Here is a 13,022-nt window from a genome sequence, read left to right on the forward strand (position 1 = left end):
TTTCATTCTCATTAAAAGCTACTTTTATTTTCTGCTTTCGATAAGTCTAGTGTAGTTTCGTTTAAATTTTTTATTTTATTTTCATGATTGAATATCCCTAATACATATATTATTGTTATATCGGTGAGAGTCTTTATAAACAAAAAACATTTATGCTCAAACCACTTCAAAGTGGCATAAACGGCTGCACCTAGTTACCGTAACAAATATGTAGGCCGCTGTGACATGTAATGTGCTAATATCGATCGGCGAGCCCACAAGTTGAAGAATAAATGGGAAAAGATTGCTGCAATGATTCTCAATAAAAGAATTTTATATATCTTTGCCCTCTCGGGTGAGCTTTCCTTCATCATCGATAATATTATCATCACCAGAATGACTTGCGGCTTCCCCATTTACGGGCCCAAAGCTGGTACCATGACATTTGCAAACGATCCTCAAGTCAATCTTAAAGGCAATCACGTTTTTGGCATCAATTAATGTCTCCTTTTTCTTGGCAGCGGCGAAAGGATTGTACAATTCTGAGATACTTACAATGGATTTTCTATATCGTCTATTTGAATATAAAACCACAACTTACCATGTGATATAATTATTACATACACAGACTTAGAAAACGTATGCGTAATACTTTTAACTAGCTGCTATTATATAATGACATGACAATATCGATGCAAGAATACTATAAAAGAAAGTTCGTGTAATGGCTTCGACTCTGGTATAATTAGATAGCTTCTAACTATAATGCAGGCCGATTTTCCTTTCCTCTTACCTACAAGTTTGGTATATTAAAAGATTTAGCAAAATTGGCGCGAACACTTTTTCAAAATTCAGTGGGTCCAGTGCGTCTCAAATATTTTGAGAGAAATGCATGTGGAACACACTGCAGCTTTAGAGATTTAGTACTAAGATGCTGCCTGCCTGCGACAAGAAAAGAAATCCTGCTGTAATTCCTTTGATGAAGATATCTACTGGTGTAAATGATGAACTCCCCAAATTTTCTGCATTTCGAGACAGACAAAAATATAATGGCTATGTCCCGCTACCATCATACTTGAGTTATGTTTACTCGTATGTGATAGATTGAATTCGGCCGTAGTTAGACTGGCGTATGATGTCTTTGAACAGCACGATTCTTAATTGTGATCACTCTTTCAAAGTAATCGGCCATATGGGTAATACCTACTTTTCCAGCATTATACTGATGTCTCGATGTACATGAAGAAATAAGAACCCATGTCCTGGCTCCTTCAAAGATTCTATATCATCTCTCATCTCCTTTTAAATCTCTATCCAAATTTTATCAGCTGAATGTTTATAGTTTACCATCGCTCTTTTACACTGAAAACGTAAATAATGATCGTAAAATTTTGGAGGGTGTATTACACAGTTTGTTGGAAAACGTTAGCCAGGCCACCATTCCTCAGTCAACTAGGATTGCCGATTCAGAGCAGGAAGTGGGACTGGAAGTTTTAGCAATTCCTGGAATGATAATTTTTTATTATATTCCGATATATAAGATATCAACGGCATTTGTCTAGGCATTTTAGATAACATAAACACAAGTACTCCCCTCTACATTGGTTTCAATTGTGAATGGGTTGCATTAAATCATCCTATATTCAATACCAGATCAAGAAGAGCAGAGGCTACTATAAAAGAGATGTACCTTGTACAGATCTGCTATCAAAATCAAGTATATTTGTTTCGAAAACTTGATCTCCGAAGCAAACTTGCTGGAGATCTCAAGCAACTTATGGCGTGTGAAGAATTTAAAAAAAGTAGGAAAGAATGTAAGCGGGGACTTCTCACGTTTAAGAAAGGCTATGGAGTGAATTCAAAGGGTCTTATATATCTTAACTTTGTACGAGAAAAGGGTTATTGCTAAAAAATACATCTACTTCTCTAGCCACCATTTGTGCCCTTGTTTTCAATAGAAGTCTACCCAAAATTCAACACATTTGATGCGGAGATTGGAATGCAGTAGAACTCTCTCGAAAGCAAATTATTTATGCTGCTTTAGATGCTTATGCTGGCTTAGCCGTTTCAACAAATCAATAAATTACCCTACTTTTAATATAAATTCCAATCACTTGACGGTTGAAAACATGTTGGTTGCATTGTATACAACATCTTGTAAGATTTATTCTTGTGCTTTTGGTTATCTATCTGAAGAAATTTGGAGCACATTAAGATTCATTACATCCATCAACTCTAAGAAGTATATCGAAACAGAGTTTAACACATCAAATGAAATGGAAACAGTCGTAAAATTAATTAATGTACAAATACCTGGCACTATCTTGTCAAATTATACAAACCTCCTTCAATTATCTTCAGTTAGGCGCAAAGCTTTACAAGGTTTTGGCAGTATATCGTTCTGTATCTTTGCTGATTACGATCCGTTAAAAACATCTTTTGAATTCCAGCTTTTTTTTACCTAAAAGCATTCAAGTAAGTACATTTCACATAACTATGCCACGATTCAAGCATGGAATAATGTTGATGCACAACCAACAGTAGCAACTACAACACTTTCTCGGGTTTTAAAATATGCCTTTTATCTCATGGATATGTTGCCATTATTACAAAAGCACGGTATGGATATAAACTTTTACCAAAGATTTCAAGAGTCTTTGTTTGTATATGGTTCTCTCGACAAGCTAATGCTAAAAATTACTTGCGATCTATTGGTGCCAATTTCTAAAATTTACCAGCAAACCAGCTGGGTCACGTTGTTTCCGGTGGATCTGGCAACTCTATCTTAAAAATCACAGTTTACTCTCTACCATTCTAGACGTATGATTCAAACCAAAGTTTGATCTGGCATCTATTAACCATAAAAAGCCAGCGTAAATAAATAAACTGTGACATCCCAATCTTATACCAATATGACTTTCTGTGCACCAACATCAATGTGTTATGAAACATTGTGTTAAATCAGGATTTATCGCGCCGATGACAGCTCCTGATTTATACAATAGTATGATCATTTCTGTGTCTATATTTATTAGGAGAATTAAGGGGTCTACAAATACAAATACACTGGTTCTTAATGTATTCTCACATGATGCTTGATAGCGTTTCCTTTCATTAGAATCAATATTCAATATAACAAGTATAAATACAAATATATCATATAGCCGTCATTAAACTACATACTTCGATTCTGTTGTACTTAAAAAAATGGCTATTTAGTGCACCAGCATTCAAGACTTTGGCATAATGAAATTTATGGTTTGTGTAACGTTTAAGTCTGAAACGATGAACACTCAAACTATAAATAATCCCCAATTTAGCGATATTTACTAAACAAAGTTTTACCAACTCTCAATGATTCGGAAAAAAGGAATTGATTTGATTTAACTATAAAATATACGTTACTTAAACCTTTTTCTCTCTTATTTCACACAACTGCAAAAATCTAAACTTCATTTTAATTATGTCTACTGTAAAAGGGATAGGAAGTTTTGGAAGTACAGCTCTTTTGGTATCATCAATGACTGTAAGTATATCGCATATATGTTGCCTCAAATGTCCTGATTAACGCATGTACATTTTACAGGGTCCAGGATTAGCTACTATTCCGGCTTTATTTCAACAGGTATGACTGAAATCAGGCTACTTTAACAAAAATTAAGTGCTAACTATAATGCTTAAAGTCTGGCTGGATTGCCCCAGTTTTTATCTTTATTGTAGTCGCCTTTTTATCAGGTTGCTCTGCATTGTTTGTTTGTGAAGCATTATCTAATATTCGCGGCAATGAAAAATTTCAGGTGAGTACGCGTTTAAAATTACCCTTTTTTATACTAATATGCTTAATTTAATACATTTAGGCTAAGATTGAATTAACGACAATAGCTCAGGTATATCTGGGACGAAGATATCATTACTTTTTTCAGATCATGCTATTCTTAGCCCTTCAATCAGTAAATGTTGCTAGTATAATCATCGCTGCCCAGGTAACATCTACAACTTCTATCAACTATACATTATTAACATTATAAATAAGACATTTGATAATATGTTGCTGACCATATTTCATGGTACCTGTGGTCTTGGTGTTTCTCCTGGGGGATGGTTTTGCATTACTGGTGATGAAATTTTCAATCCTGATGATTATTTCATTTTCACTTTTGGCTTTCTACTTACCGCGGTTCTGGTTATTCCTTTAGGGTTCTTTACTTTGGTTGATAACATTGCTGTTCAGATGACTTCTTTTATTGTTTTAACAGCTATTTTAGTGCAATGGATGGTAGAGTTTGGTGAAGTAGGTCTGAAACCAGACCTTTTGCCTGCAAGCGGAAGTAACTCCACGACTGTTCTTGGTATTGTTATTTTCAACTACAGTTTCATTACCACTGTATGTACTATTTTGGACAATTTATCTTTTTGCGTACTTATAAAATCTCTTTTAGATTCCTTCCTGGGTCAATAGTTTAAAGCCTGATGTAAACATTCATAAATGTATGTGGATTTCTGTATTTATCTCTACCGTTTTTTATATTGCGCTTGGTAGGTTCTCGATGTAAAAATAATAATCATTTGTAGTACTAAAGCTTTTAAAGGTATATTTGGAGCCATGGCATACCAAATGGATGCTTCTAGTGATATCCTTAACATTTTAAGTTCGCAGGGTACGACAGCATATAACATTGTTTATTGTTAATTGTTTATGTTTATTCATTGTTTGTTTGTTAGGCTCTACTGCTGCTATGGTTACGTCGTATATATTTCCCGTCTGCGCCCTCGTCACTTCCATTCCAGTGTTTACAATTGTCATCAGATCAAACTTATCGAGAGGTCAGATCTGTAGTGAGCCATGGGCTATTTTCTGGTCTAATTTTCTTCCTTGGTTAATCTGCATGTAAGTTCAAATTAAGTGTAAATATATATTGTATAAAAGGCTTATAGGACTGTTATAATTATAGTCCGTTGCAAACAAAAGACTGGGTAAGCACCATACAAAACTGGTGCAGTTTATTCTTTCAATCAGTAAGTACGGTATCTTCAATTTAGAAGCTTTATTTACCAATATATTATTAGACCGTGAACTTTATTTTGCCCTTTGTATTATACTTTGTTTCTAGAAAATATGTTGCTTCCGTTGAGCCGATAGAAACTAACGACAAAGTTTCAATTTACCCAAATGAAAAAAATCTTTCTGCTATACACCCTCAAACTTTGGCTTATCCTTCACCAATTTTGCAGAACCCTGACAACAATGATGTTCATATGTTCAACCCAGATGATAATTATTCAATTTCCATTAGAAGATCGAGCATCAGACCTTCCAAACATAGCCAAATGGAATCAAATATAGCATATTCACCAATGGCAGAAAAAAGTGGAGTTCCAACAATTATATATAGTGACATTATCAGTTTTAATAACGATCCTATTACCCCATATTCACCAAACGCTTTAGCACCTGGTAAAAAACATTTGGCTCCATCTCCATCTCCTTCTCCGTCAACATTGACATCTAATACTCGAAAGTCTGCCAACGGTCTTGGAATATCTGATCCTTCTTTAGACAATAACAGTGCAAAAACTCCAGTCAATGCCTCGTCTGCTCCTGGGTCACCAATGTCTTTCGTTAGCACAACAGATAAAAAAGTGGAAAGCACCAAACATAACCAACAGTCACCTATTATGGGCAAATTACATAAGCCTATACCCAAATCCCCAGAAATATCCCAAGCATCACCACATTTAGCATCACCACACTTAGGATCTTTGCCTAGACCATTTCACCATTCTTCAATCCTTGCTAGTGCTATCTCGTTTAAGAATTCTCTTGTTGCTCCTGAAGTTGATAAATCCGTTCTGAGTGAAGCAGATACAAAACATGAAAATGAGCGATTCATTGCCTTTCTTCCAAAACGTTGGTTAAACCCATTTTATTTAGCCATCGGTGCATGTGCAGCACTGAGTATATCTGTTTCTTTCATGATTGTTTACGATTTAACTATGTTGGGCTTGGGAAATGATGTTCTCAGTTAAATAACCCAAAACTATTTTTACATTACTTTATCATCACAAACTATAATATTATTACATTATTTTTTTAACCAATAAACCAAAATATTCCAAATATATTAATTTTTCAGCTTAATTTAACTGAATTTGCGTTTTGCATTTTACACTACAATTTTCCTTATAATTAGTCTAACGTTACTTTTATCTGAGGATGAGGGACTTTTTTTTATGCCCATCATCTCCATCTTTTTCATTTTATCACGGATTACTTATTAGCATAAAGAGGATGCTGATAACGATAATTATATTATAGTACATAGTGAATATATGCTATCGCATCCCATCACAACCGCTTTACCATAGAATAAAGCGCCTTAGATAAACTGCTTTCCTAACACAGTAACAAATTAGTTTTTAAATAGTGTGCTGAAGGTATTATTTATACTTTTAAAAGGTACGATCGTAACAAAAAAAAAAAAAAAAAACCCAAAATATTTTGCCACACAACTACAGACACCACATCCCAGATAAAAACCAAAAAATAATTGCTCACTAACAGGGTCGAACTGTTGACCTTGGCGTTATTAGCACCACGCTCTAACCAACTGAGCTAAGCGAGCTGATATGTATATTTTAAAAATAAAAGTAAATATAGCCACGCATATTTAAAAATTTAAAATCACGTGATAAACACGTGTTTGCCGGAATTTAATATACATGGGCCGGAGCGGTTCGGTGTCCGGTGACATACGATGTTGCTTATTTTAACAGGACAAGTAGTGCCTACATAGATACCTTTACAACACAGACAGGTTATTGTTTTTGTTTCAACACATGTAACTTTATTGTAAGATGTGATTTATAAGCTTTTGCAATCAAAAAAATATATACATTAAGGGAATGATGTCAATTTCAGTAGTAACAATAAATTGCGTATCGAGCAATACAAAACAAACATCTATCATTTAATATACTTTTTAAAAGAGCTTTATATACCAATAAGAGAGAGAATTAATATATAAAACTGTTAGGAAAACATAGTTTACTATGTACTTCTGTTAATCAACGGAGCAACTGGAGTGTAATAAAACTGTGTATATTATAGTCTATAAATGTCACTACGCTGAGTGTTTACTTGGCCCTATAATAGCTTTCATCCAACTCGAGACAAATCATACGCAGAATAAACAGGAAGTAAATTATGATAATGTTTAACAAAGTTTTTTCAGGGAAACAAGAGGAGAACGTGATACGCAAATTGTAAATAGGAGTGCTAACAAAAGTCTAAATACTGCATATTATTGCTAGTTTTAATCATTTCTCGTTTCTCTTTTCTTTATTCTTATTCCACATATTAGGAAGCTAAATAATAATTACCACAAACAATGAATGAAGGTACACATATACTGATTTTATTTATACAAAAAGTATTGAAGAAATTAAAAAAGTTGGTCATATCAAAAGTTCACATACTTGTCATTGGCGTGTGCCAAATTGGTCTCAACTTCGTTTAGGTATAGAATACAGTAGTCCTCCTTTGCTTTTCGATGATTTAAAATGGTAATATGCTGCACCTTGCCTTTATAAATTTGTTCTCAAAAAGATTTTTTTTCTTTAGGTCGATAAAAGTAAGATACATGAATGACTATTTTTCAAAAAAGAGTACACAGATTAATGTTGCTTTAGCTTGTTAAAGGCAAAACTAAAACCCCAGATGTAAATGATTATGAGTGTTCTGCTTTCAATTTAGTAACAATAATTTTTGTAGATGCTCTCAATATATGTGCAAATACACGAGACATCCCCAGGTTCCTTAAGGGGAATAAGAAAAAATGTTCAACTCACTTTAAAGATAAACAATACAAATCCATCAAGCTATTATAACGATTTCGGCGTAGGAAAAAGTAAAATAATATTAATACCAAATCCTATGAATTGATCTAATATATACTATTTAGGGCTGCAACCTGTCTGGTTTAGTGAGAGTAATACCACGAACTTTTTGTACTTAATTTCAACAGAAAAGTCTAATAATATGATATAGAACATACAAAATGGGGAGAAGATTCATTAGGAACATTAAGTAGCATCATTCCTTTCCTTAGTAGAGATCAAGTCTCCTTGTCAGTCAACATCACTATTCTGAAATCCGAAGTAAACAACATGACTGCAGCAACACCTACAGATATTATTACATCACCGCCATTTTCTAGATACATTGATTCAAAGGAATTTTCTGATATCTCGTTTAAAGTGTTAGGGAATGACTCGGTCGAGAATTTTCGTATTTTTTATGGCCACAAAAACATTTTGGCGGCAATATCTCCATGGTTCAATATTATATTTACAAACGGTATGAAAGAGTCCCTAGAAAATGAAATAACGATTAGCGATGTAAAGCATGATATATTTTACCGATTATTGAAGTATTGCTACACATTCAAAATTGATATCGACGATATAGACGACGCTTATGAGATGTTAAAAGCCTCAGATCGTTTTCAAATATCAAACATACGAGAAGAGTCACTTCGCTTTTTGAGGCAAGAACTAAATGAGGATAATATATGGGATATATGGGAGTGCGCAGGTAAGCGGTCAGTATATGCTCTAAAGAAAAAAAAATTAATTTCTTAGACATGTATGGATGCGAAAAGACAATCAACACATGCAATTCATATGCTAGTGTTGAAATGAAAGCTCTAATAGCACACCCTTCGTGGCTGTATGCACAACCAAGGGTTATCAAAATGGCCTTGGAAATAGGAGAGGGAGATCTACCAGCTGAAACAGAGTTATACAAAGCTGTTTTATTATGGGCAAAACAAAGGCTTGATAAAATAACTATTATAGATGACACTAAAGAAGATGTTGAAAAACTATCAATGACAAGAACACAGCTATTAGCTTCTGTTGTTGATGTAGAGCCTCTTGCTATTTCATCAGCTGTGGTGGAACCCGATGATGATGACGAAGAGGAACAAAAGCATTCATTGGATCGAGAAGTTCATGTTACACATGTTACGAATAGAGTCATAGCCCCATTAGAGCCACATGATCTTGAAATACACCTTGCAAGCATACTGCAATCGATAAGATTCCCCATGATGCCACCAGCATTTTTAGCCAACAAAATAGAAAGTGATTCTTTCATCATGAACATAGAGGGAATGAGGGATATGGTAAGATTGATTTTAAAATACTAGTTGTAATACTAAAAAATTCATGCATTTTACATTTTAGTTGTACGAGGCCTATAAATATCACGCTGTCCTCGGAACTTCTTCATCCATAAGGTGTCAACCGCGAAAACCGCAAGCAGAAGATGAACTTTAAGTACCTGTGTATCACCATTAGCTTAAAAGCCCGATACTTTTTTTTCCCATTCTTATCTGCATTGCAACAATAAACCTTTTCTATTTTCTTTATTATAACCTCTTTTTAACTACAATTAAGATCCATGGTTGCAAACGAAACAGATTCTATATTAACGGCCCCAGGTCATACACGCTATCAGTCTATTGGACCTTCTGAACCCGAAGAAGAGGTATAATTTTTCTTTGCTCTTTATGTTGACAATTAGTCAAGATCGAAAATAGTTGTAAATAACATTGTTAATAGACTGTAAAAGGCAAACATAAAATTGCTGTGGCTATATTAATAACGCTTGCTTCTTTATTGTTTGGAGGGGTTCTTGTTCATGGTTTAACAAGCGGTAATGAACAAGCGCCCATATACAATAACGGTACTCATTCGTTTGCACCTACTGTCATCTTCATTTCTTTGGATGGCGTTGTAAGTCATGATCTTGATCTCCACTTTACGCCTGTATTGAGTGAAATAGGTAAGCTCCTAGTATTACGTAAAATCAACGAATATGGTAATAATCTTCTAATGCCCCTTTGTTTAACAAAGCTGAACAGGGCGTCAAAGCTGATTACATGACACCATCATTTCCTGTAACTATGGCAAATATTATAACAACTTTTGTGCCTACCTAACCTTAACTTTTCAAGCCAATTACTTTTCCAAGTCATTGGTCTCTAGTGACTGGATTGTATCCCGAAGCTCATGGAATTGTTGGAAATTATTTTTACGATAAAAATTTAAACGACAGTTTTTATTACAAAAGCCCTGACCAAAGTTGGGATTCTAAATGGTGGGGCGGAGAGCCTGTAAGTCCTGATCACCTGAATTATTCCATTTACTAATAATAGAAGTTTTAGATATGGATTACAGCCGTGCGACAAAAGAAGAAGTCCGGTGTAATTATGTGGCCAGGTTGCAGTACAGAATTTAGTGGACTTCGTCCCACTTACTCAGTTGCATTTAATGACCATATCAAGTTTGACGATAAGGTGGACCAAGTCTTTGACTGGATTGATTTACCCTTGGAGGATCGACCCCAATTTGTAGGTGTATATGTTCAGCAAGTAGATCAAGCAGGTCATGCTTACGGTCCATATGGAAATGAGGTAGGCAATTATTTTTATAATCATAATAAGCCAGTAATCAAGGGCTTTTCTGAAAATTCCAATGTTAATGTTAACATAAATTAGACCTTCAAACAGTTACACCTTGCTGACAAAAGTATTGGTAGATTGTTAGATGGATTAAAGGAAAGAAATTTAACGGACATTGTAAATGTGATGGTTGTAAGCGATCATGGTATGTCTGAAACTGACAAATCGCGGTTAATCTATTACGACGATGTTCTTACAGAAAAGGAACTTAGTTTAATATGGTCAATTGAAGCATCACCAACTCTAGGTATCAGAATTCATCCCAGTGAAAATGAGGAGGAAGCGGTTGAAATATTATATGAAGCATTCAGAAGATTGCACAATTCCTTGGATACACCTCATTTTGAGGTATATAAACGAGAGGATTTCCCTAGTAGATTTCAATTTCGGGATAACATCAGAATTCCCCCATTAATGGTTTTACCAGATGCAGGATGGAATTTTGTAACACATAAAGAGTTTGATCCAAACCTTGGTGGTGAATATGAGCCCCGTGGCGTTCATGGCTATGACAACATGTCCCCTGAATCAAGAGCCATTTTTGTTGCCCAAGGACCAGACTTCCCAAAGAAAAAGACAATTGTTCCTTTCTGGAACATTGAGCTTTATAGTGTCATGTCACGCATTTTACATTTGAAACCATCCAATAATAATAATACCTTAAATGGATTACTGGAGGTGGAATAATTATCACAGGCTTTAATAACAAGAACGACATTTGAGACCATCAAACAATAAAACTATGCTTAATTAATTTGTCGTGTACGTGTGTTCGTGTGTAATTATTTGTAAATGAATATAAATGTATAAATGTATGTGAGTAATAGACATATTGCATAATATTCCTTTTAATTTGACCAAAACTAGAAAAAAAGTATGATTTTTCAAACAAATAAAATTCTCAAACACATACATATGACGACTGATTTTATTTCTAGGTTTGGGTGCAGAACAAAGAAATCAAGAAAAAGTATTTATACGTCAGCCCCCCTCTTCTTTCTTTTGTCTTATCGTCATAAAAACCCATTGCCGAAGAATGAAATCAGTTATACCACAAAGAAAACAAATGTCTATCTCTTCTATTACCTGTAAACAAACACAACACCAGCCAAAGCTACAGTGCAACTATTATCAGGATACACAGCCTATTCGTGCCATTCGATCACCACCTACTTCACCGGAGCATGAGCACTTTATCAACTCGCCGCCCTCATCACCACATTCTTTTGATTTTTCACCCCCGTCATCTTTATCACATCATTATTACCGAGACGAAGATGATCAAAGCATTTCCAATAGAAATGGTACAGCTACATTGCAAGAAAGAAGACAAAGGAATAAAGCAGCTTCAGCTAAATATCGTCAAAAAAAGAACATCCAACAAAATGAAATGAGAGATATGATTAACCAAATATCTGAACGTAATGCCACACTTGAAAGACAGCTCCGGGAAGTCCGACTTGAAAACCAAAAGTTAAGGGCTGATGCTGATAGATTGCGAGGTAAATGTGTTGCTAAAAAACTATTACGTCAATGGATGGATCGCCAGAAGCAAGGTTCTTTTGATACAGTGAGTCACCATGATTTGTTGAGTGATGATGACTTAGATAGTTTATCTTCAGATATTTAATATATATGTATGTATTTATATGTATACATATATGATATCCCCTCTCTTAATTACATTGTACTTCTTTTTTTTTTTTTTACTACTATCTTACTTTTTGTAATAAACAATTTCTTGTCTATTTTAAGCACTGAGACAACAAATATGACGCCAAAATAACAGTTTTCAATACCCAGCAATTATGCAGCTGAGTTGGCTCAAATAATGACACATACACATGATCTTATGGACATAACAGGTTAGCCTAATATTTATGCCGTTATTCCTTACTGTTTATTCAAGGAATGCAATCTGATGAACTTTAAAATTGTCACCATTTGAAAGTCTTCAAAGCAAGATAGTTTTTCTAAGATGCTCAACTATTCGAGATATACTAAAATATAAGTCTTTTTTAAAGTAGAGGCTAGGATACAACTTTATAAATGCGGACATTGATGTCGAGGTGATAGATAGTACTTTAAAATCGGATAACAAAGATTCCAAGGATAGACTAAACTTACTCCAGACAACTGCAAAAATGATTTAGACAAATCGAAAACAAAAAATTGTTAAGACATTGAATTATACAGCATGCCTTTCCTTTCTACGAAGACGTGTACCCGGATAGATTTTGAAAGATCTTGTTCAATGCACTTCATTCTTTTCAAAACGCTTACATATTAGGGATTTAAAAAACAATTGTCGTATCACAAAAAAAGTAAGTGCGTACCAGCAGACTATATTATAGCCAAGTAAACACTCTTGCGGGCTCTCATAGCCTACCCTAACTCCGTTATCCAGGCGCTTCATACACCTAGGCTATGAAATTTCAGATATATATAAAAAAAAACAAACGGATTCCCATAATTTCTATTAGCAAATGCACAAATCAAAATGTTCAATCAATTATG

At 34.5% G+C, this 13,022-nt stretch overlaps 5 protein-coding genes and 1 non-coding gene across 6 annotated transcripts; 4 read left to right on the top strand and 2 right to left on the bottom strand.

Moving 5' to 3' along the window:
* Positions 1-312: 312 nt before the first annotated feature.
* Positions 313-546, bottom strand: EV154DRAFT_411033 (uncharacterized protein; the record flags this gene model as incomplete). Its single annotated transcript, XM_051595440.1, has 1 exon — positions 313-546. A coding segment is annotated over one exon (234 nt), but the record flags the coding sequence as incomplete, so codon positions are not given.
* Positions 547-3,414: 2,868 nt separating this feature from the next.
* On the top strand, positions 3,415-6,105 carry EV154DRAFT_491541 (uncharacterized protein). Its single transcript, XM_051599567.1, has 10 exons — positions 3,415-3,505; positions 3,566-3,604; positions 3,663-3,776; positions 3,837-3,962; positions 4,013-4,363; positions 4,419-4,515; positions 4,569-4,637; positions 4,702-4,867; positions 4,932-4,995; positions 5,047-6,105. Exons 1-10 carry the CDS (start codon positions 3,443-3,445, stop codon positions 6,004-6,006), a joined length of 2,049 nt encoding a protein of 682 aa, XP_051463011.1. The 5' UTR covers positions 3,415-3,442; the 3' UTR covers positions 6,007-6,105.
* A 423-nt stretch (positions 6,106-6,528) lies between these two features.
* Positions 6,529-6,602, bottom strand: EV154DRAFT_t8. Its single transcript has one exon. It is a non-coding gene; the product is annotated as a tRNA-Ile (tRNA).
* A 765-nt stretch (positions 6,603-7,367) lies between these two features.
* On the top strand, positions 7,368-9,339 carry EV154DRAFT_547250 (uncharacterized protein; the record flags this gene model as incomplete). The annotated part of the gene is given in 9 exon segments (XM_051604743.1): positions 7,368-7,377; positions 7,431-7,542; positions 7,601-7,610; positions 7,669-7,731; positions 7,751-7,886; positions 7,941-7,967; positions 8,027-8,572; positions 8,620-9,164; positions 9,226-9,339. 9 exon segments carry the CDS (start codon positions 7,368-7,370, stop codon positions 9,316-9,318), a joined length of 1,542 nt encoding a protein of 513 aa, XP_051463012.1. The 3' UTR covers positions 9,319-9,339.
* On the top strand, positions 9,340-11,401 carry EV154DRAFT_491544 (alkaline-phosphatase-like protein). The gene is made up of 6 exons (XM_051599568.1): positions 9,340-9,529; positions 9,604-9,826; positions 9,898-9,941; positions 9,999-10,157; positions 10,209-10,457; positions 10,542-11,401. The coding sequence occupies exons 1-6, from the start codon at positions 9,443-9,445 to the stop codon at positions 11,190-11,192; spliced, it is 1,413 nt and encodes a 470-aa protein (XP_051463013.1). The 5' UTR covers positions 9,340-9,442; the 3' UTR covers positions 11,193-11,401.
* On the top strand, positions 11,402-12,291 carry EV154DRAFT_491546 (uncharacterized protein). Its single transcript, XM_051599569.1, has one exon. It carries the CDS (start codon positions 11,542-11,544, stop codon positions 12,133-12,135), a length of 594 nt encoding a protein of 197 aa, XP_051463014.1. The 5' UTR covers positions 11,402-11,541; the 3' UTR covers positions 12,136-12,291.
* The last annotated feature ends 731 nt before the right edge of the window (positions 12,292-13,022 follow it).

The sequence above is a fragment of the Mucor mucedo genome, assembly GCF_025094135.1.
Source record: "Mucor mucedo strain NRRL 3635 chromosome Unknown EV154scaffold_4, whole genome shotgun sequence".
Classification (NCBI taxonomy): domain Eukaryota; kingdom Fungi; phylum Mucoromycota; class Mucoromycetes; order Mucorales; family Mucoraceae; genus Mucor; species Mucor mucedo.